The sequence below is a fragment of the Eretmochelys imbricata genome, chromosome 2, assembly GCF_965152235.1.
Source record: "Eretmochelys imbricata isolate rEreImb1 chromosome 2, rEreImb1.hap1, whole genome shotgun sequence".
Taxonomy (NCBI): Eukaryota; Metazoa; Chordata; order Testudines; family Cheloniidae; genus Eretmochelys; species Eretmochelys imbricata.
In genome coordinates this window covers 69,543,516-69,568,353 of record NC_135573.1, presented here as the reverse complement: position 1 = coordinate 69,568,353, position 24,838 = coordinate 69,543,516, and the positions used below count along the sequence as shown (strand labels likewise).

At 40.5% G+C, this 24,838-nt stretch overlaps 1 protein-coding gene across 4 annotated transcripts in view; it reads right to left on the bottom strand.

Annotated features, from left to right (window-relative positions):
• The window catches only part of ATP6V1H (ATPase H+ transporting V1 subunit H), an 85,140-nt gene that overhangs the window by 49,692 nt on the left and 10,610 nt on the right, over window positions 1-24,838 (bottom strand). For 3 of the 4 annotated variants that reach the window (XM_077810274.1, XM_077810276.1, XM_077810277.1), the window contains exons 3-7: window positions 14,527-14,629; window positions 13,224-13,313; window positions 9,384-9,497; window positions 8,009-8,113; window positions 1,509-1,562 (exon numbers count right to left, since the gene is read on the bottom strand). In XM_077810274.1, the coding sequence (XP_077666400.1) occupies window positions 1,509-1,562; window positions 8,009-8,113; window positions 9,384-9,497; window positions 13,224-13,313; window positions 14,527-14,629 (466 nt within the window). The remainder of the gene's footprint in view (window positions 1-1,508; window positions 1,563-8,008; window positions 8,114-9,383; window positions 9,498-13,223; window positions 13,314-14,526; window positions 14,630-24,838) is intronic. The other variant, XM_077810278.1, reaches the window with a different exon arrangement.

Sequence of the window (24,838 nt, the reverse complement as noted above, 5' to 3'; positions counted from 1 at the left end):
TTTGTAGCTGCATATTGTAGAGGTTTATCTGGGACGATTTTATATGTACTATTTTCTGCCGTATTCATAATAGGAGACATTAAGGAGACAAAAGCAACTTACCCTCTGAATTTCCTTTACTGCCAGTCAGAGTTTGACACTGAACAGTTAGTATTCAATTTTTAGTATTTAATTGCCCCTTTCTTTCCCCTTCTCATAACTGGAATGATGTTACCACTGCCAGCTCAATGCAGACGTAATTGTAATATCCTGACTCCATTTGAATTGATAAGCAGAAGCACTAGTGTCCCACACATTTCATTATCAAACAACATTATGCAGCACGTTTTAGATAAATACTTTTGTTTCTTGGTGCCATCGAGTGGCAAAAATGTGTAGTACAGCTTGAAATCAAACTGCGTTCTATAATTGCCATCACAAAGACTCTGCAATCAGAACACCTTAACTGTTCATCTGTATGAAATTAAACAGTTATTAATCTATCTGCTGCCCAAGTATGTTGCATTGTTAAAGCAATATAGATTTTAAAGTATTTAATATATTCTTAAGTTCACACAAGTGAATTTGTTTTTTGCAGAGCTATATTTTTGTAATTCAAGAATTTTGATTCAACAGGTACAACATTTTGAACACAGAACAACAAAAAAGCTAAACTGTTTCACTGCATTCTGTAAGGTATAGAAGACATGACATGTTTCAACCCAATGCAATTTCGAAGAGTGGCTAATAAGCCCTTGAAAAAGTCACATTAAAAAGTCAAAGTTCAGAATTGAAATATTGACTGTTTTTAATCAGCTCACAAAAAAAGAAAAAAGACATTAAAAGCAAAACTGGATTATTTTGCAGTCAGATGTCCCCATTTGTTTTATCTACACTTATGCTTCACTCACTAAGATTTCTGTTTTCAGATCAGAAGATCTAATAATCCACTTTCCTCATCAACTAGAGAAATAAATTATGTTTATACCTAGATTTAAACAGGTATATGCACATTTCTAAAAGCCATCCCCACTAGAGCTATCAATAATGGGGAAGTTGGTTGTAATTCTGCTCTCAGAAGTCAGTAGTATTCCAACAGAGTTCGTGCTCTTAGCTTCCTAGCACAAGACTGGTGGAATTTCCACAGCTCTTAGATTTGACTCCCAGGAGTCATTAGAACCTGGCAGATTCCAAGTCAGGCCACTCATCACAGAGTCTGAATATCCCACTCTGCATGTTCCCATTCATTCCTTTGGGTGCACATGAGGCAGAGGTCCCGAGGTAAACCCACACAAGAAGAAAACAGTATAAAAATAAGCCCCAAGGGGGGAGAAAAATAAATTTAAGGTATAAACATAGGAACACCTTTAAAATCAATTCCCCTCTCCACCCTATGTAGCTTTTAGGACAGGTTATATAGTCTGGGTCTGTTTAATCCTGACTATCAATTTTAAAAGTTTGGTGAATAATAGAGACTGTTTAATGTTTTAGGAGGCCACTACATTAACAAGTTACAAAGAGATACTCACATCACTGGTTGAGACTGTTCCTGTTTCAATAGCACCCATGGTACCACGAAGTTTCTAGCACAAAAACAAAAATGGTCAGCTTTTCTTGTTAAGTCAACTATATTGCTATTAAAATAAATGTATGATCAGGATGGTCTCTTAGCCCTACAGTACAACTTGCATGATTTTGTCCAGGCCAGCTGAGTGCCCCAATAGTCACTGTCCTCCACTACTTTCATTTAGAGACTATTCTACAGCTAACCAGATCTGTTGGAAAGTCCTTTCACCTACGATAAAACTGTACCTAGCTAAGTCAATTTCTAATGGGGAAGAAAATCACACTAATTCTACCCTCACAAATCAAGACTACAATAACTGGCAAATAGAGAAGCATCCTCTCACAAGCCAATGTTTTGCAGTATCCCGGTTTACACGAAGGTGGTAAGAACAACAACAGAACAATAATATCCAGGTCGTCCAGGACACTGTTATGAGGTACACTGAAGCACATTTTCTCCTTTGAGTGCTTGTACATAACACCTATTAGGGTTAGTCTCAGAATGGTGTAAGCAGAAAGACTATAACCCTGCCTTGGATAATATCAATAAATGACAGTGAAATTGCTCGAAACTTCAGGAAGCAAAAGCAAAACTAAGTATAACCCATACACCTTCTGGGTGTGGAGTTCTGTCCCATCTAGTGGCACTGAGACGCCTTAGCCCTGGTCTACACTACAGGGTTAGATCGAATGTAGCCACATTAGGTTGATTTTATAATGAATGTGTCTACACAAGCAACCCCATTCCATCGACCTAAAGGGCTCCTAAAATCAACTTCTGTACTCCTCCCGGCGAGGGGAGTTGCACTAAAATGGACCCTCTTGGGTCAAATCTGGGGTAGTGCAGATGCAAATCGACGTTATTGGCCTCCGGGAGCTATCCCAGAGTGCTCCAATGTGACTGCTCTGGATAGCGCTTTCAACTCCAATACACTAGCCAGGTACACAGGAAAAGCCCTGGGAACTTTTGAATTTCATTTCCTGTTTGGTCAGTGCAGCAAGCTCAGCAGCACAGGTGACCATGCAGTTCCCCCAGAATCGCAAACGAGCTCCAGCATGGACCGAAAGGGAAACACTGGATCTGATTGCTGTATGGGGAGAAGCATCTGTGCAGGCTGAATTCCGATCAAAAAGAAGAAATGCTAATATATATACCAAAAATCACACAGGACATGATGGACAGAGGCTACAACAGGGACACACAGCAGTGCCGCGTGAAAGTCAAGGAGCTCAGGCAAGCCTACCAAAAGTAAAGGAGGCAAACGGTCACTCTGGGTCAGAGCCCTATACATGCCGCTTCTATGATCAGCTGCATGGCATTCTAGGGGGGGACCCTACCACTACCCCACCACTGTCCATGGACACCTGCAAGGGGGGAGTCCCACCCAACATGGAAGAGGATTTTGTGGAAGAGGAAGAGGAGAATGTGCAACAGACAAGTGGTGAATCCATTCTCCCCGACAGCCAGGACCTTTTCATCACCCTGTAGCCAATACCCTCCCAAGGCAGGATCCCCAACCCTGAAGCCGGAGAAGGGACCTCTGGTGAGTGCACATTTGTAACTACAGTACAGGAATTAAAAGCAATAGTGTTTAATGTTTGATTTGCCCTGAAGACTTGGGATGCATTCGCGGCCAGTACAGCTACTGGAAAAGTCTGCTAACGTGTCTGCGGATGGAGCAGGAATCCTCCAGGGACATCGCCACGAAGCTCTCCTGCAGGTACTCTGAAAGCCTTTGCAGAAGGTTTCTGGGGAGGGCTGCCTTATTTTGTCCTCCACAGTAGGACACTTTACCACACCAAGCCAGTAGCAAGTAGTCTGGAATCACTGCAGCACAAAGCATGGCAGCGAATGGTCCTGGGTTTCGGTCACATGCAAGCAACATTCGGTCTATATCTTTCTGTATTAGCCTCAGGAGAGTGATATAATTCATGGTCACCTGGTTGAAATAGGGGAATTTTTGTAAGGGAACAGTAAAAGGATCCCATTCATGCTGGGCTGTTTGCGCTTGGCTAAAAGGGATCATCCCTGAGAATAGCCAAGCGGCGGGGGAAGGGATCATACCAAATAGCCACACGTAGGGGTAGGGGGGAGGTGTGTGCTACATATCCACCCGAAAACTGCAGCCCATCCTTTTAAATGGCAAACCCAACCAACATTGCTTGCTATGGGAAAGGAGGGTGCTGCAATTTGAAAACATTCCCACATGTTATGAAGGCGTAAGAAGCTAACCCTGCGTACCCTTTGGCTTACCGTGGCTGCCTGGAAACCAAATTCTGTTGCCCAACCGTGTGTGATGTGTCACCATACCAGCAGGCGCTCAATATAAAAGGCAAAATACGACCTTGTACCTAAAACACATGTGCTGTCTGCTGCGAATTGCTTGATTCACTGTGAAAAAGTCTCCCTTTTGTTCTCAGAAATGTATCATCTTAAATTTTACTCTCCCTTTTTATCCCCCTGTAGGAGCAAATGTCTCTATGCTTCCCCTATCATCTCCATCCCTGAGGTTATCGCAGATTAGAAGGCGGAAAAAAACCGCACTCGCGATGACATGTTCTCTGAGCTCATGCAGTCCTCCCGCACTGACAGGGCACAGCTGAATGCATGGAGGCATTCAGTGGCAGAGGCCAGGAAAGCATTAAGTGAGCACGATGAGAAGAGGCAGGATGCAATACTGAGGCTAATGGGGGAGCCAACAGACATGCTCAGGCATCTGGTGGAGCTGCAGGAAAGCCAACAATAGCAGAGACCACCTCTGCATCCACTGTACAACTGCCTGCCCTCCTCCCCAAGTTCTATATCCTCCTCACCCAGCCACTCCACTCCAGAGGATGGCCCAAGATTCAAACAGTTTTGTTTTGAAGTGTGGCTACAACAAAATGTGACCTTGTCCTTCCCTCCTTCCCCATCCCACCCGAGCTACCTTGTCAGTTATCTCACCTTTTTTTTTTTTTTTTTTAGAATTAAGAAAGAAAGAATGCATGGTTTCAAAACAATAGTGACTTTATTTCCTTTGCCAGCTGTGATCGAAGTAGGGAGGGTGGTTGGCTTACAGGGAATTAAAATCAACAAAGGGGGTGGGTTTGCAGCAAGGAGAAACACACACAACTGTCACACCGTAGCCTGGCCAGTCATGAAACTGGATTTCAAAGCCTCTCTGATGTGCAGCACACCTACCTGTGCTCTTTTAATCGCCCTGGTGTCTGGCTACTCAAAACTGGCAGCCAGACGATTTGCCTCAACCTCCCACCCTGCCATAAACGTCTCCCGCTTACTCTCACACATATTATGGAGCACACAGCAAGCAGTAATAACAATGAAAATATTGGTTGTACTGAGGTCTAACCTAGTCAACAAACAGCGCTAGCGAGCTTTTAAATGTCCAAAAGGTACATTCTACCACCATTCTACACTTGCTCAGCCTACAGTTGAACTGCTCCTTACTACTGTCCAAGCTGCCTGCATATGGCTTCATGAGCCATGGGAGCAAGGAGTAGGCTGGGTCCCCAAGGATAACTATTGGCATTTCAACATCCCCAACAGTAATTTTCTGCTCTGGAAAGTAAGTCCCGTCTTGCAGCTGCTCAAACAGCCCGGAGTTCCTGAAGATCCGAGTGTCATGCACCGTTCCCAGCCATCCCACATTGATGTTGGTGAAACATCCCTTGTGATCCACCAGTGCTTGCAGCACCATTGAGAAGAACTTCTTGCGGTTTATGCACTGTTGGCAAGGTGGTCCAGTGCCAAGATAGGGATATGCGTTCCGCCTATCACCCCACCACAGTTAGGGAAACCCATTGCAGCAAAGCCATCCACTATGGTCTGCACATTGCCCAGTCGCTACCCTTGATAGAAGAACATCGGTGATCGCATTGGCTACTTGAATCACAGCAGTCCCCACTGTAGATTTGCCCACTCCAAATTGATTCCCGACTGACCGGTAGCAGTCGGGCATTGCAAGTTTCCACAGGGCTATCACCACTCACTTCTCAACTGTCAGGGCAGCTCTCATCTAGGTATTCCTGTGCTTCAGGGTGGGGGAAAGCAACTCACAGAGTTACAGGAAAGTGGCCTTATGCATGCGAAAGTTTCACAGCCACTGGGATTCATTCCATCCCGGTAACACTATGCGGTCCCACCAATCTGTGCCTGTTTGCCTGGCCCAGAATCAGCATTCCACTGTATCAACCAGCCCCACTGCTGCCATGATGTCCCAATTGCCATAGCCCGTGCTTTCAGGAGCGTCTGTGTCCATGTCCTCCTCACAATCGTCTTCATGCTGCCGACTCTTAGCCAAATTCTGCACATATTGCAGTATAATGTGTGAGGTGTTTACAATGCTCGCAACAGCAGCGGTGAGTTGAGCGGGCTCCACGCTTGCCATGCTATAGCGTCTGCACAGGTAACCCAGGGAAAAAGGTGCAAAATGATTGTCTACAGTTGCTTTCACAGAGGGAGGGAGGGGAGGCTGACAACATGTACCCAAAACCACCCACGACAATATTTTTGCCCCATCAGGTGTTGGGAGCTTAACCCAGAATTCCAATGGCCAGCAGAGACTGCAGGAACTGTGGGATAGCTTCCTACAGTGCACTACTCTCTGATTCGATGCTAGCCATGGTATTGAGGACACACTCCGCCGACTTCATGTGCTTAGTGGGAACATACACAAATCGACTGTATAAAATAGATTTCTAAAAATCAACTTCTATAAAAATTGACCTAATTTCGTAGTGTAGACATATCCAGAGAGAGAGAGATTAATGTGTTTGCTCTACATCCTTAGCTAACAGCCGGTTGGCTTTTGGCTTATCCATTAAGCTCCAGGGGTCCCAGATTTGATCCCGCCCGCCAGTGACTGGGTCTGTTGGCGTTACATAAGTAGTCCAAAAGAATCCAATGTGAAGCTATATATTGGCCAAAGGCACTGATGTATTATTTTGACATAATTCAAAGTATCTTCCCTGCCCAGAAGGGCGAGTCAGGATTACTTCCAGACATCACAAAATACATTTCAAAATTTAAAAAGAAGGTGTATTTATAACAATGCTCTTTATATTTCAAACTCAACTGCAAATGATCTAAAAACACTTGAATCAATTTGAAGATATTAAGGCACAGCTCTGAGTTTTTAAAAATAAAGTCACGCTTTTAAGATTCTTGCTTTTATAGAAACCATATGGTATTCTTCCTCTAAAGGTCCTTAGTTTCCAAAAATGTATCTGAGTAAAGTTTGGTCAGAAAGCCTACTGAACTGAGTCTCACAATTTATTAGAATTCAGTTTCAGTCCTACACACACTTATTAGAAAATGACAAACTGTTTTTGTAAACAACCTTACACAAAAAGTAACGCCACCATATGAAACAGCAAAGAAACATGGTTTTGCTTCTGAAGAACAAGTCATTCTTACTATACTAGAGCTATTGTCACATGCCAATACTGCTCAAACATTTATGCATTTTTTAGGCAGCTTCACAGTTTCAGATGTTTCAGTCTAAGTGGGGGACAGTTCAGTGGGGATCAATTTTTTTTTTAATGGACTCTTCAATCTAGCAGAGAAAGGTATAGCACACTCCAATGGCTGGAACTTGAAGTCAGACAAAGTCTGACTGGAAATAAGGCATAAATTTTCAATTGAGATAGAAATTAACCATTGGAACAATTTACCAAGGATTGTGGTGGATTTTCCATAACTGGCAATTTCTAAATCAAGATAGGCTATTTTTCTAAAAGATCTGCTCTAAGAATTATTTTTGGGAAGTTCCATGACCTGTGTTGTACAGGAAATTACACTAACTGTTCACGATGATCCCTTCTGGCCTTGGAATCAATTAATGTACCTTAGAGTGCAGTTACAGTCCAAATAACAACAAGAAAAGGAGTTCTATATTCATTTGCTGTAGATGGTTTCCAAAACTGTTCAGCATACAAGTCAAGACATGATTTTTTTCCCCCAAGTGCAAGCCCTCCAAAAAAAAAAAAAAAAAAAACTGAAAGGATTATTTTCTCTCACATTCAGTCACCAGGAGTCAGCAACTTTGTTATTAAACATAAAAAGCAAAATGGAATGCAGTTTGCTCTCTCATAGCTGTGCAGACTCTGTGGGGATGGCACTTTTCAATCAATCACGAAAACAGAAAAGCATATAATCATTCAGCGTGTTTCCCCTCCCCCGGCAAAAACCCTCCTTTTCTTACTCTAGCTGGAACTTAGTATATAGTATTTGAAAGTATATGTGAAGTTATAATATCTCTTACTTAGAAAGCAAGTCTAAGGATTTGAGAGTTAATTGTAACTGGTAATTACTGAAGTCTAAAGTTTTTTTCTTTAAACAAATAATGCATATTTTGTTAATACAGTTACACATTTACACTTTATACACCTTTGTAGGGAGGTTTAAAAATGTAAGCCTTTTAAGAGTGCATTTTAATTTTTTGTTTAAGTTTAGTTTTTTTACCTGTGAACTAAGTTGAGTTTTAATCCAGTTGAAGTAATAATTCAGATCACTGCCTTCCATCAGCTCTTTTCCCCAGGCGGCCAATTTGGCAATAATTCTTGCTGCCTAAAAAAGAATTTGGTAAATAGAACTTCAGTTGCAAGTGATCAAAGATTGAATGGAGGGGAGAAAAAAAAAAAAAAACACTGCTGTATATGCTTTGGAAACCAATTTCGGGGAAAATATTGCTACTTACACAAATACTGCTGCTTTATTCATTTTTTCAAAGCAAAGCCTTATAGTTTATTTATACCTAATATTTGTCATTCAGCTTTTTCTGTTGGCTCTGCCCCACATTAGTATGCAGAAGCAGTGTACACAGATCAGAGGTTATAAAAAATAAAATAAAAATCTAAGACAGCATCATTGCAGTCTAGGGCTTGGTCCTGCAACTGGCTCCTTTCAGAGGCAGGTGTCTGCCAACACAAAGCCAGATGCAGGATCTAGCCCTAATTGGGTATGCAAGATTCATTAACACAAATTTGCTTAATTTTAAATATTTAAGGCTCACAAATATCAATGCACCAAGAAATTTTAAATAAGTACATGTGCCCACACTGAAGCAGAAAATATAGTTTCCAGAAGAAAGATTATTATTCTTTTTTTGCCTTTAAAAAGGACAGGAAAACCACTGGGGAAATGAGATGGAATCTTCTGAGGAGGAAATTGTACAACACAGAAAACAGGTTTTCATAAGTAGTTCTTAACAATGCCTAGAACATGTGAGAAACATACAAACTGGATCTGTTTTCTATGCCTACAGTCTTCCCAAGACAACTTATACGCATTCAAGGAATTATTTGAGGAAAAACTGTCAAATTATGCAGCAGGACTTCTACATTCTGCAGCACTCCAAAGTAGCAGACGAGAATCTATAATAACCTCAACTTTTACAAATAATATATGAAAGTGAATAATAAAATTACGGCCCTTAAGGTTTGAAAATATGTGCTACAAAATTTTATACTAACACACATAACTACAGAGGGATCACTGGTTGGTGGATATTTTCTAGTAACTAAACAGTTTTCTTTAAAGAAATCTGTTTTTACCACAGATATTTCCTGATCAATGAGACAGACATAATAATCCAGAACAAAGAACCATAGTTCCACATAACACTATTTTGATTCCCAGGAAAAGCAGCATGTATTTTGTAACAAATGGTTGTGCAAAAATTTGATGTGTGATAAAACTGGTTTACCTGACTTGTAAAAGAAAAGCCTTTTACCACACAAGGACTGATTTAAGTTTTATGAATCTGCAAACTCCAAAAAGAAAATACGTTTCTATTTTCACCACAGCTTCTTGGGAGATAGATGCATTTAAAGCTTACCATGTGCACAGTGAAGAGATCTTGGCGGTTCAACATAGGCAGAAAGTAGGACCATGCAGTGTTCTTACCACGTTTTGCATAGTCAAAGAAAATACTAACACGCTGATGCTTTTCCTGCAAAGGGAGGGGGAGGTAAGGAGAAGCTCATCAGTATTTCAGTCACAATTTTATGTTATTTTTTCCATTACATTGTCTTATATTCTCATGAGGTACATTATGAGAGATAAAAAGAGAGGGACTGACACAGGAAATGTAACTGTTACCACATACCACTGTTGGATATCTGAAGTGTTGAAACCCAGACTTTAACTGCTATTCCATGCTGGTTCCCCATCAACCCTTAAGAGACCGATTCCTCTCTCACACTCCCAGTTATACTTCAGTTTATGCACTGTCTGCTTAAAGGAAAACCATGCTTCCTTCTGGCTCAGACATTCAGAATGAAAGATTACATAGCTACTGTAAAGGGCCACATTTTCAGAGGGTTGCAACTCTACCTCCATTTCAGCTTAATGAACTCTGGGCATTAACTTTTTTCCACATTATTTCTTGCACCCACAAATGACAGGATTATACATACACAATTTGTGTGTGCACATCTGCACATTGTTTTGCACTTTCAAGTGTCTGTGCATGCACAGGAATGTTCTACACGGCCTTTAAAGTCTATCCTGAAGACTACAGTCGGCGCTTATCCCCAAATGCAAGCTCCCATAAGAGGAATTGGAGTTGTACAACACCACAAGCCACAGTTTTGGGTTTTTTTTCTGTTTGAAACTAGCATTAAAAACAAAAAACTGCAGTATAGAGCATATTAAGCATATATTAACCCAGAGATAAAACTGAATGCCACTTTTCTCTCTAAATTATTCTTTATTCTAGTTTGTAAATTACACAGATGAATACCAGCATGATTAATTTGGAACTAAAGTTTATGAGTACTGTACACCGTAGCCCCCAAATAATCTCAACATTTCCATTTAACTTTCTTAAATCAAATAATTCAGATTGGGATACATTGTGTATAGTATAAATACAATATAGTATATAATGTCATGGAATTTCTACTTTCACTTCCTACCAATGTGTAGCTTGGGAACATGAAATACACAAGGTACACAAAAACACTGGATTTTACTGCTTCTCAAGATCGCTTTCTATGAAAGAAGCTTCCCAGTTAAAGCAATCATGAGAAGTTGTGCATTTTGTTTTCCTCCACTCAAATGAGAGTTAGTATCCAAAGAAATATCCTTGACAGCTACAAAAAGATTTCAACACCATTGTATGAATGCTGTGCTGCCATCTTTAACAGCTAACATGAGCCTGCAATGCTCACTAATGTTTGCCTTATTCCCCTTCTCCCTCCCCCAACACCCACTCCAGAGAGTTGTTAACCAAATATTTTTGAATTTCTTTTCAAGTCTTCAGACTGATACAGGCAGCACAGCTGAATCAGGTGATCAGCATTTCTTCCCTTTGCATCAGTATCATGTTCTACTTCAAGAGCTAGATTTCAAAGACTGTTTAACACCAGTTATTGACAGCAGAGGTGTAAAACAGTGATAGCAAATTGCTCCCAACTCTCTAAAATAGAGCACCAATAAGGATGCAATAATGTTCCTTCAGGATGAGGGTAGCAGAAGAACAGAGGAAAAAAAGAATCCGAAGAACATCTTATGGTCAAGCAACTAAAGGAATAAAATTGGAGTATCATTGATGGGCTGAAGAGACAAGATGAGGTATATGAAGGCTAAAATATCAGAAGAGCAGTGGAAAACCTCTCTACTTTTAAAATCACAAGCCCACCGGGAAAGAAAAAGCCTGCTCTGATGTTCTGGTAGCTTTGCACTCTCCACAAATCTCTGGTCCTCCCAAGTATTCCTGCACTCTAGACCAGTAGAAGTTAACAGACAGAACTATTTGGGCTTTAAAAAAAAAAAAAAAAGAACAGCTATGACTCTCTCTCCGAACAGTGGCAGAGTTACATGACATAGCAGTCCTTTGAAGAGCTGTATTTCCTTCCTATAATTTCAACAACTAGGCTAAGAGAAGACCAGAATTAGAATCACAGAAATGTACGGCTGGAAGGGACTTTGAGGGGGCCAGCAAGTCCAGCCCCTGTTCTAAGGCAGGATCAAGTAAACCTAGGCCATCCCTGATATTTGTTGGTCCAACCTGCTCTTAAAACCCTACAAAAATGGGGATTCCACTCAAAAGACTATTCCGGAGCTTAACTACCTTTCTAGTGACAAAGTTTTTCTCAATATCTAACCTACAATCTCCCTTGTTGCAGCTTAAGCCCATTACATCCTGTCCTACTTTCAGTGGACATGGAAAACAACTGATCACCATCATCTTTATAATAGCCCTTAACATATCTGAAGACTTTTCAGTCTTTTCTCAACACTAAACATGCCTATTTCTTTCAATCTTTCCTCATAGTTCAGGTTTTCTAAACCTTTTATCATCTTTTTTGTTGCTCTCTTCTGGACTCTCTCCAATTTGTCCACTTCTTTCCTGAAGAGTGATGTCCAGAATTGGACAGTATCTCAGATGAGGCCTCACTGGCGCTGGCTAGAGCAGTACAATTACTTTCTGTGTCTTAAATATGACACTCTGGTTAATATACTCCAGAATTATATTTTTCACAATTAACCTTTTTCACAACTGCATCATAATGCTTACTCATTCGATTTGTGATCCACTCGATCCCCCAGATCCTTTTCAGAAGTATTAATCCCTAACCAGTTAATCCCCATTTTGTAATTTCACATTTGATTTTTCCTTTCTAGGTGCAGTACTTTGCAGTTATATTTACTGAATTTCATCTTGTTAAATTCAGATCAATACTCCAATTTGTCAAGGTCCTTCTGACTTCTAATCCTGTCCTCCAAAAATATTTGCAACCCCCCCAGCATTATGTCACCTGCAAATTTTATAAGCGCACACTCTACTTTTTTATCCAAGTCTAGATCATCATATTGGTTCCCCTTGGCTTAAAAATAAATTACCTATACTGAGTCAAGAACTTGTCAGAAGCCAGACAGAGAAACAAGACCACTCAACTGTCAAGGAAAAAGGGAATATAATTTGTTACAAGTTTCTTAACAGACCTTAATCCTACCACTTCAGGAAAGAGTAGAAATTTTAGTAAGCCTCAGCAGTGCACTTAAGCCGGAGATGGAAGCCTCAGTTTGATATCCATCAAAACGAAGAATATCATGTTGTGATTAAAAATAAAGACAGGAGTTTACAAGCTTCAAAAAAATATTAGAAAGGAAAAAAACAGGATTAAACACATTTGAAATTCCATTGCCCTTTTCTTAAAGTGTCACATTTGGGTATTTAATTTGATTTAACACACAAACCCGAAGCCAAGGTATTTTAACACACTATTTCTTAACATCAACATGACAGCTCAGTACTAGAGCCAATTAGAAAACTGGTTTCCCTCCCACCCCAGAAAATGTTGACCAAAAAAAAAAAAATTCATTTTCAAAGTTTTCAATGGAAAATTTTGATTTTTATCAACAACTATTCAACAGTTGCCTCATTCCTGGAGCAGCATCCATTCTGTGTACTAAGTGTAGCTGGGGTCCAATGTGATCATGTACTTAAAGACTCAAAGTATCATAATGCATCAACACGAAGGGGCCAAGCTAAGATTGCCTGTGAAATATTTATTCTGGCATTTCCCAACTTTTGAGTGCTTGACTGTGCAACCTAAATATACACTCTTTGAATACAGTATTACATACATACACAAAGAGATCATAATTAGCTCAAGAGACATCCAAGCAACAAAGAAGACGACAAATATGAAATAGGTTATTGACTTACTTGCAGCATATCATCAATCATAGTTAGGATGTACTGAACCGTCTGCTCCTTCGAGATATGAGTCATCAAGTTTATGAATGTTTTAGCACACTAGAAAATAAAATGCATTAAAATTAATATTAGCAATTGTTTTATAATATGCAGTAGAATCTCTATAATTCACATTTTGGCTTTATGTAAATTTTAAGCATCCTAATGTCTTATTCATCTACAATATAATATGAACGCACTTGACATTATAATGAAATATTTTTGCCATGCACTTCACATAGAAGTGCATTTCACTGTTCATTACCTTTTACAAATTGTTCTATGGCATTCAATGGAATCAGTGAAGTAACTAGCGGGAGTTAGCAAGGTTCCTCAACATGATTTGTCAAAAGATTAATGAGTCAGAATTAGAATCTCTCCTTCAATGTTTCTTTTAAGAAAAAGAAAATTTGTAAGACATGGGCAAATTCAGTGACAGATGCTGAAGGGATTGCAAGTTTCTCCCTCTCAGTGGTGCAGAACCAGCACTTGGAAAGCTCACCTGGCCTACCCATATGTTTCTGGCTGGAAGATAGATACAAGTTGGACCTTAAGAGTTATTCAAACTGCTTTCCTCCCCCCAGCACAATTTAATCATGATATGTTTTCAGCAGCAGATTTCGCGAACTGCTAGAGCTAGAGATTTATGCTTTATTTTACTTGAAGAGAAAATGAGAGCAAGCATCTGGAGAATATGGGGAAAGGGGTTGAGGTGAACCTAGAAAGAGCCACAAAAAACTTATCTCTACTCTTTACATTCTATGTAACATTTAGGCTACTTTATTTCAGACTATGCTGTGTCATCAATTTAATGTACCACCTTGGACAGTTACACTGTCACTATACAAACAATGCATATTATATGTAGCTATTTAAATACTGTATGCATTAGTTACATCTCAAAATGCAAATTCCATTTATTTGAGTTTAAGAAGTTGTACCAAAATGCACCCAGCCATATCAGAAAAAAATACCTAAAAAGTATTATCCAAGAGCAAAACATATATGTATGAAGCTTCCCAGCTTCTTTTGATCTCATCCCAGCTGAACACATTTAAAAATTAAGAGGTCTGTTAAAAATAAGGGCCAAGTTCCACCTCACAAAAATTCATTTGTAATGGAACTGTCTGAAGCCCTGCTAAAACTTGCTAAATAGTGTAAGAGCAAAACACATACTTCCAACATTTAAGTAGAATTAGTATGGCAAGAGCAACCCCCACCGCCCCCCCCCCACCTTCCCCAAAAAAATTTTTTTTTAAGGAAGCTGGGTTACCTGACTGCCTTCAGCTTGCAGCAATTCTTGTTTTTCTTCTGGGTTCCTCTTCTGCTCAAATCTTTGAATAAATTCACAGTCTTCACCTGAAATCATCTGTCCTCTGAAAAACAAAATATAAAGCCATAGGAACTTTTTGTATCTTACTTATTTCAGGCCTTATTTCTTTCAAGATGCTATTTGACATGAGAGGCACTCTTCCTTTATTAAAGCTATAATAAATTTAGCCCTATCATGAATGCATGAGGCACTCCTATTCTGCTGAGAGCCTCATGTGCAAAGAAATGAAAACTCCCAGAATAGGGAATAATTTAAAGATGCAATTCTGTGTCTCTTGACTACTCAACAGCATCACCTCAGTCATCCTTAGATTGCCTCCAGCCCTTGGAAGCACATAAGGAATCACTTGAGAGATGCAGTGCTGCCTATATATACATACTTCAAGTACATGCTGAAAACAAGATCTGCAACACAACTATAATCCAGCTGAAAAAACATGAGCAAATACAAAACTTGTTAGTCTTATGAAATAAGTTTTAATGCGAAAAATGAAATATGGGGAATAGGAAATTTTTTGGAAGTAAAGTTCTGGTTTCTAGGTTAGATTTTTACTTTTTCAAAATAGTTAACACACACTTGTGGTTGTAATCAGTTGATTCGCAGTATTTAGAAGATGCTAAATATACTAAATCTGACTCAACTTCTAACTAGGTTTGTGGGGTTGAGAAGGAATTTCCCCCCCAGCAGATCAGATTGGCAGTTTTTCACCTTCCTCTACAGCCTGTGGATGCAGGTCGCTTGCCAGGATTAGCTCACTTGATTTTACTAATCATTTCCCTGCCATTTCCGGGGTCTTGGGCACCAGGGCACCTTGTTTCCTCATAATCTCTGCTGATGGCACATAGTAGTTAGCATCCTGTGAGTTGTAATACTTTGTCCCGTATCAGTTGATTAACATGTGGGTGCTGGGCTGCCACAGAAGGTGAGAAAAGATGATGTTGTGGGTCCCTTCTAGCCTTAAATTATGACCAAATGACAGGTAAAGAATGGAATGGGGGGGAAGGACTTGAGCTAGTGTGTTCCACAGCTACTTCCTCTATCCATCCAAATCTGTAGCTGAAAGTCTGTTGTAGCTAAACATTAGCAACTGTAAAAAACATAAGATAATTAAAGAACCACCATTCGTGATATTTCCATTTAGCAAACTGAGCTACAGGACTGGCAGAATCTTCTACTTATTACAATGCAAAAGTTATTTCCACACCTGATAATGAGCAGGACAAGGCAGCACAAACAACACATTTTGTCTAGGTATAGTAAGGAAAATGATGTAATCAAAGGAAGATGAAAATCCACAGCATTAATATGTGCCAAATATCACAGGTTAACACACAAAGGGACCAAGTTACAGAGGCTGAAGCTCTTCAGAGAAATGGAGAATTGTGCATAAAGCCATCCAATGCCAAAATTACACAGGCTGGAAGGATGACATATTACTACTCCATGTTTCAGTTTTTCCAGCATTTTTAACTCTTCATACATTTCCACAGTGTCAAAGGTCTTTTCCACCTACCAAAGCCATACAGAATAAGTTCTTCTAACCAGCCTTTTCCACAATCTGAGTCACTGCCTGCACGTGGTCCATGATTAAAAATTTAGTAAAAGCTCTGCCAGTTCTCAGGGCAGATAAGAGTTCAGTAATCCCTGTAGCTTTTTCACCAGGATTTGTGAAGTACAGAAAATGGAAGGAGATCTGTAATAAAACATGTTTATGCTTTTTCCTCTTCTGAATTAAATACCACTATTACTTGGCCCATCCCAAAGTATCTGTCACAGGGTGACTGGCGTCTTTAAGGGGAGATGGGGCCACACCTGTGCCATAATTGGATAGTTGCTTCCTGGTGTGAGAGGGTGGAACTAAGGAAGGCCATGTGACAGCCTAATGGACACCTGGGCCTTATAAAATGATAGAGTGATCTCACTCTGCAGTAGAACCACAGGGAATGGAGCAGGCTTCAGTGGAAGGCCCTGGCACAAGGGTCTGTAGGACATTGGGTATTTCAGACTAATCAGCCCAGGGGCCCAGTGCTTTATACCAGAGCCAGGAAGGAGTCAAGAAGCAAAGCGCAGAAGGGGCTGAGAACAATGCAGGAGGGGAGCTAGCCTGGGGGATGAGTACTCTATCCCAGAGACAGAAAGACTCTCACAGATAGTGAGAAAGGGGCTGGGATCAGGGACAGAGGGTGGGCTGAAGAGAATTCACCAAAAGGCAAAGAACCTTTTTGTCTGTTGGGACTACAGTTGGACTTTTGCTACCCCAGAAGAGGTTAGATTGTGTTTGACTTGGCCGGAGGGCTACGCCACATCATGACAGACTGGCATGTGGAGAGCGGAGGAGACCCACCTCAGGACAGGAAACTCAGGAAGGGTATGCCAGCAGCTCTACACTTGACCAACAGGGGACGCTACAGGGCAGCCAGGCCTGCACAGCCAGCCAGCACAAAAACCTCCCCCTTTTCACACTTATGTGAAGTTGCTACACTATATGCTGTATGTGGGGCACTACCAAATTCATGGTCCATTTTGGTCAATGTCATGGTCATAGGATTTTAAAAAGCAAATGTCATTATTTCAGCTATTTAAATCTGACATTTCATCGTGTTGTAACTGAAGGGGTCCTGACCCAAAAGCGGGTAGTGGGGAAGTCGCAAGATTAATGTAGGAGTGTTGTGGTACTGCCACCCTTACTTCGGCGCTGCTGCTGGCAGCGGCGCTGCCTTCAGAGCTGGGCAGCTGGAGAGCGGCGGCCGTTGGCCAGGAACCCAGCTCTGAAGGCGGCAGCACCGCCGCCAGCAGCAGCGCAGAAGGATGGAGGGCACGGTGTGGTATTGCCACCTTACTTCTGCGCTGCTGCCTGCAGAGCTGGGCCCTCAGCTAGCAGCCACCACTTTCCAGCCACCCAGCTCTGAAGGCAGCGCACAAGGGTGGCAATACACCACAACCCCCACTACAATAACCTTGCAACCCACTTTTGGGTCAAGACCCCCAGTTGAGAAACGCTGGTGTCCCCTGTGAAATCTGTATAGTATAGGGTAAAAGGACACAAAAGACCGGATTTCACGGTAGAGTCCACATTTCACAGTCCGTGATGCATTTTTCACGGCTGTGAATTTGGTAGGGCCCTAGCTATATGATAGTACTTAACTGTCAAAACATTACCAGGTACAGTGTATAAGAGAATACAAAAAATAATTTGAAATTGGTTTTTGAGGACCATATCAAATCATATTTTTGACAATCCAGCCAGCCTTCTCTAATTTTAGAAAGATTTAAGAACTCATTAGTTGAGAGTCTTACGGTTTGTATTCAGACTAGGTTGCTAGAGGTCTGCAATGAAATACAGCTTCTGTATTCTTAAAAAGGACACCGATCAACCAGTCATGGCCTTAAAAATATGTAGCTGCATTCCAAAGGGTCCAATGCAGCTTAGTGATGTATGATTTTTGTCCTTCCCTCCCTCCCTCTTTAACTAAGAAAGTTATTTGGCTCCAGAAGATCCAAACAGTGTTTGTATTTAGTGGTAAGCATCAGTGTATATGCATGCCAAGATAGACTATGGGGGAAATGAGGGAGACTAAATTACCACTTCTCCCCCACAGTAGGAGGAACATCACAATGATGTTCTCCTGATGATCTCTTCTAATCTGCAGGTGGGGAGTATTCCCCTGCACACAAGTGTACTGCTGACACCAAGAATGGAAACATCACCAAGATTTTGGATTTTTAACACAACCAGATTTTCCAGGAACAGGAATACAGAATTACGCCCTTTTTGTATTTTGTATTCTATTTTTGTATGCTTTGACATTTGAAGATTTTGTTGTTCAACATTTTGTTCTCAACACTTCCTCATAACAAGCCATTTCTCAGCATGCGTAAGGGCCAACTCACTGCTACCAAAAAGATTTATAAAGCCAAGTCTCATTTGTCCCTTAAGACGGTGGCTTCTGGCAAGATGCAGGTAATTTTTATAACACAGCCCATGGAGTCTGTGAAGCCCCAGGGATTAACAAACCTGTACAGTTTTAGTCAGCCGAGAGAACAATAATCAATCAGCATTTGTCATAAATATAAAGGGAAGGGTAAACCCCTTTGAAATCCCTCCTGGCCAGGGGAAAGCTCCTCTCACCTGTAAAGGGTTAAGAAGCTAAAGGTAACCTCGCTGGCACCTGACCAAAATGACCAATGAGGAGACAAGATACTTTCAAAAGCTGGGAGGAGGGAGAGAAACAAAGGGTCTGTGTCTGTCTGTATGCTGGGTTTCTGCAGGGGATAGACCAGGAATGGAGTCTTAGAACTTTTAGTAAGTAATCTACCTAGGTATGTGTTAGATTATGATTTCTTTAAATGGCTGAGAAAAGAATTGTGCTGAATAGAATAACTATTTCTGTCTGTGTATCTTTTTTGTAACTTAAGGTTTTGCCTAGAGGGGTTCTCTATGTTTTTTAATCTAATTACCCTGTAAAATATCTACCATCCTGATTTTACAGGGGGGATTTCTTTATTTCTATTTACTTCTATTTTTTATTAAAAGTCTTCTTGTAAAAAACTGAATGCTTTTTCATTGTTCTCAGATCCAAGGGTTTGGGTCTGTGGTCACCTATGCAAATTGGTGAGGCTTTTTACCAAACCTTGTCCAGGAAGTGGGGTGCAAAGTTTTGGGAAGTATTTGGGGGGAAGGACGCGTCCAAACAGCTCTTCCCCAGTAACCAGTATTAGTTTGGTGGTGGTAGTGGCCAGTCCAAGGACAACGGGGGGAATATTTTGTACCTTGGGGAAGTTTTGACCTAAGCTGGTAAAGATAAGCTTAGGAGGTTTTTCATGCAGGTCCCCACATCTGTACCCTAGAGTTCAGAGTGGGGGAGGAACCTTGACAGCATTGATCAAACTAGAAAATTCCATACAATGTAAAAAGTAATCAGAAAATATCCACTTCATTGTTTTTAGAACACTTCACACTAACATAGCACTTGTCCTCTTCAAAGAACATTACAAACATTAAATAAGATTTAAGAAGAGCCCTTGATTACAACTTTAGAGTTTGAGAAAGCAGTGCAAAAATAAGGAATGCCAGTTTATTTCAAAATTCGGTAAAAGTTTACCAACTGTCAAAGAAAACGCTTTCAAACAAATAAAGCTCTCTACTTTGATCTAACATTAAAGCTCAAGAAAATCAAAGGCGGAGGAAGACATTCCTTGGAACAAAGGAAGAATTGAGGTTTAATATGCGTTTATTTATAAGTGCCAGTCTGAGCAGACATTTACAGCACATTGTTCAAGAAAAGAAGTTTGACAGTTTAGTAAACAATTCATTAATATTTCATCAGGGACTCTGGGAATCTGAATAATGCCTTACCAATGTCAAAAATGCCACCTCCCAATCACTTCATTTTAAAATTAAAATTAGTACTTACCTAATAACCCCAAGGCATCTCATGAATACCAATGTAAAAGCCATACAACCACAGCAGACTAACCCAATCCTCCCCTTTGGTGCCAGCGGTCATGATTTTTCCCCATTACTAATATGTTGAGGTTTACCAGTTCTTTACAATTAAGGTATTAAGGTAACCACAGTCTCCCCATTTCATTTCAAAACACTCCTTTCTTCCCCCCCCACAGAATTATTGAATTGTACTGTTACTAAGACACAGCCAATAAAGCATTGTCCTGCAACCAAGAATGCAGCACAATGAGCTAGAGTGCATTTTGTTCAAGAAGTGTCACATCTCACATATGCCAGGTCACCATGTACCTTTTCTAGTGCTAGACAGCAAGTCAAATTCTTCAGACTCAAAAAAGGAAATAGTTTCACCAAATAGATTCAGATAATTCATAGATTCTCAATTCTAAGGCCAAAAGACCATTGTGATTATCTGTTGCACCTGTAAAGCTTTACGTTGGTAAATCATTTGGTTGTTAAATAGATTTCCCATGTGATGTTGCAGACTAATGTTTTGTTCCCTTTAAGTATGAGCCACTCAGTCTGCTGCCCATTAATCTTACTACAACTTTGCCACTCATCTCATGGAACAAATAATTTACTTATTTTTTAAAATCTCAAAACAAAGTCAATACTTCATTCGCACCCTGGATACAAGGCAGGCATTAGTAACTGCTATTATAGAACTGAAGAAGGCAGATGATGTTGGTTATTGTTGCTTAAGAATTATATAGAACAAGTGCTTGTAAGAGATCATTTATAAAAAGCTCTTGGTCAGTGTAGTTGATACAGACACTTGTGATTAGTTTGGTTTTTCCATTATGCATTCCTCATGACAACTGTAGTTCCTGTTTTATTCACAGGGCACAACAAAGTAAAACCTGGCTTTCTGTTTCAAACACATCTGCCAGGTTTCACAGCTAAATATTAGACATTTCTATTAATTATTATTGATACCACCCCATACTCACTTTATCAGCATGTCAAGATGCAAAGTTTTTACCCTTGGCATGTGATACTTTATGACAGTATTAGAGGACACTCATATGATCTGATTGCTTGACTGGTTTAATAATCACATTCAAATTTATATAGAGGGAATGGCTTCTGTGCAATTGTACCAGCACAAACTGCACCAAGCAGAAAAATCTCTCTAAAAATGTTTTAAAGGCCAGAAATTATAAAAACATCGTGACATACTATGTGATTTTAGTCAATTTCAAAAAATTAAAGTTGATAGTATCTCTTTACAAATAAAATCCACAAGCACCAAGAACGTAAATACCCCTTTTTAACACACTGGGTGATCCTCAGAAGGCAAAGTGTGAGCTATTATGCATCACACAACTCACTCAAACGTCAAGTGTTCTTATAGGTTTGCATCCTACAATACAGTAGTTTTCTAAATGCAAGAACACTGATTCTGAGAAGGGTATCTACTGTTTCAGCAGAGCACCAGTTCTCAAACTGTGGTTTGGGACCCCAAATTGGGTCACGACCCCATTTTAACGGAGTCCCCAGGGCTGGCTTAGACTTGCAGGGGCCCGGGCTGAAGCCCGAGCCCCACTGCCTGGAGCTGAAGCCCAAGCCCAAGGGCTTCAGCCCTGGGCAGTGGGGCTCAGGTTACAGACCCCCTGCCTGGGGCTGAAGCCCTGGGGCTACAGCTTCTCCCCACCGCCCGCAGCAGTAGGGCTCGGGCTTTGGCCCTCCCACCCAGGGCAGTGAGGCTCAGGCAGGCTCAAGCTTCAATCCCCACTTCTGGGGTCATATAGTAATTTTTGTTGTCAGAAGGGGACGTGGTGCAATGAAGTTTGAGAACCCCTGCAGTAAAGGACTATTTTACCATTTTTGAAAGTCTCCTTCAGGAAAGGGAAACCTGGCTTCTCTCAACTGAAATATTCTGATTTTACAGTGCAGCAGCAGCAGGAAGACAATATTTTCTACAGTCTATACACAAAATTAAGTGTAAACTACTACACAAAGGCTGTTAGGTTTTTTGTTTGGTTAAGACTACTGACTCTAGTTAGAATTACACCCAAAACTAAGTAAACAGAAGTTTTGGTATTAAAATAATGAATTCTCAATTCAATTAATTTGCAAAACTGACAATATATTCAATGACAAATGCAGAAAATATTTTCAGTTGTTATGATACAACCCAAATATTTTAAGTTCTTGCAGACATGCTACACACTCTGAAATCAAACACTGTCAGTAAACACTGCTACATGTTTTGTGTAATGTGACTTTTTGTTTACATGCATAACATTCAGAGGCAGAACAAACAATACACTAGTTAGACTTAGACTAAACTGAAACCGTACTAGAAAACTCAGGACCTAGATACTAGCATATACCAGAATTTGAGCAACTCCAAGCAAGAAACTTTACTCCAGCACTGCAGAGCAGAATGGGCAGAGGAATTCGCCTCTCCTGTTTGCTTTAAAACCACTGTTTTAAAATTACATTAAAACAAGTCATAAAATATACTTAACAGCATATACATCACTTATAAAACCACAAATAAAAAAAAAATGGCACCTCAAGAAAACTGAACATAAAGTCTTATCCCAATTTAGGGCAAAAACCAGAATATCTGATTTGAGACCGGCCTCCATTTTTGAGGGCACATTAAACATGCTAACAGTTTTATCTATGGATTGTCAGCACAGCATCTCAGATAATCTTAACTCTCAGAATGGAGCATGAAAGAGGCGCTCTCTAAAATAATCAGGACCAATCCACATAGGTCAATCACCACTTTGAACTGCATCAAGAAATAAATCAAATGCAAATGCTATTTGTATTAGCAGGTAGAAGCCCCAGTCATGAACCATGACCCCACTGTGCTAGGCGCAGTACAATCCCCAACATGTGTTGTCGACCAAGCACTAGTGCACTGTGCTTCATTCTAGAAACATCACTAAGTAAATGGGCAGTTGCGTTCTGTGCTAACTAACATTCCTAAATGGTCCGAAAGTATAGTTCCATCTTGACTGAACACGTTGCAGTAATCTAATACAGAAATAGCAGAGGCATGGACTAACTATGGCAAGGGCCATACACATCAGGAAAGCTCACAAATTTTCATTCCTCCAGGAGCTGCGAAGGATAACAAAGTTCAGCATCTTGAGAACAAAGGCAGGCATACTCTCTCAATAAATGGACCACACCACTTGTCTCCCGTCCTTCTAGCACCATAGAAACTTAGCGATGGAAGGGACCTCGAGGTCATAGTCCCATCCCCCCCAATGCTGACACAGTACCAACTATACCTAGACCTTCCCTGGCAGGCATTTGTCTAACCTGTTCTTAAAAACCAACGACAGGGATTCCACCACCTTCCTTGGAAACCTATTCCAGAGCTTAATAGCCTTATAGTTAGAAAGAAGAAAAGGAGTACTTGTGGCACCTTAGAGACTAACCCATTTATTTGAGCATAAGCTTTCATGAGTTACAGCTCACTTCATCAGATGCATACTGTGGAAAGTGTAGAAGATCTTTTTATATACACACAAAGCATGAAAAAATACCTCCTCCCACCCCACTCTCCTGCTGGTAATAGCTTATCTAAAGTGATCACTCTCCTTACAATGTGTATGATAATCAAGGTGGGCCATTTCCAGCACAAATCCAGGGTTTAACAAGAACGTCGGGGGGGTGGGGGGGGGTTCCTAACCTAAATCTCTCTAGTACGGATTAAGTTGATTACTTCTTGTCCTAGCGTCAGTGGACATGGAGAATAATTCATCACTGTCCTTACTATACCAGCCCTTTTGAAGACTATTATTAGGTCCACCCTCAGTCTTCTTCTCAAGACTAAGCATGCCTAGTTTGTTCAACTTTTCCTCATATAAAAGGTTTAGAAAACCTGACCTCTTTTTTTTGCCACTCTACTCTAAGTTCTCCTCAGTTTGCCCACATCTTTCCTAAAGCGTAATGCTCACCACTGGATTCCAGCTGGGGCCTCACCAGTGCCAAGTAGAGTGGAACAATTACTTCCTGTATCTAACAAACAACACAAGTTAATATACCCCAGAACGATATTAGCTTGTTTTGCAACTGCATCACGCTGTTAGTTTGTATTCATTTGGGGATCCACTACAATTCCCAGACCCTTTTCTGCTGTACTACCGCCTAGCCAGTTATTCCCCATTTTGTAATTGTGCATTTGACCTTTTCCTTCCTAACTGCAATACTTTGGTCTGAAATTCAATGAAGACAAGTGCAATTATTCAACTTGTAAGGTCCTTCTGAATTCTAATCATGTCCTCCAAAGTGCTTGCAAGCTTCCCAGCTGGGTGTCACCTGCAAATTTTATAAGCATACTCTCCCCTCCATGATCAAAGTCTTTAATGAAAATATTGACTTGTATTAGACCCAAAACAGACCCCTGCAGAACCCCACTATATACACCCTCCCAATTTGACAGTGAACTATTGAAAACTACTCTTTATTTAGGGTTTTTCAACCAATTATGCACCAACCTTATAGTAATTTCATCTAGACCACATTCCCCTAGTTTACTTATAAGACTAGGGTGTGGAAGACTGTCAAAAGCTTTACTAAAAATAAAGATAAATCACTTACACTGCTTCCCCCCATCCACTGGGGCAGTAACCCTGTCAAAGAAGGAAATTAGGTTGGTTTGGCATGGATTTGGCTACTGCTTATCACCATCTTATCCTCTAGTTGTTTTCAAATTGATTGTTTAATAATTTGTTCCAGTATCTTCCCAGGTATCAAAGTTTGTCTCACTGGTCTATAATTCCCTGGGTCCTCTTTGTTCCTCTTTTTAAAGATAGATAC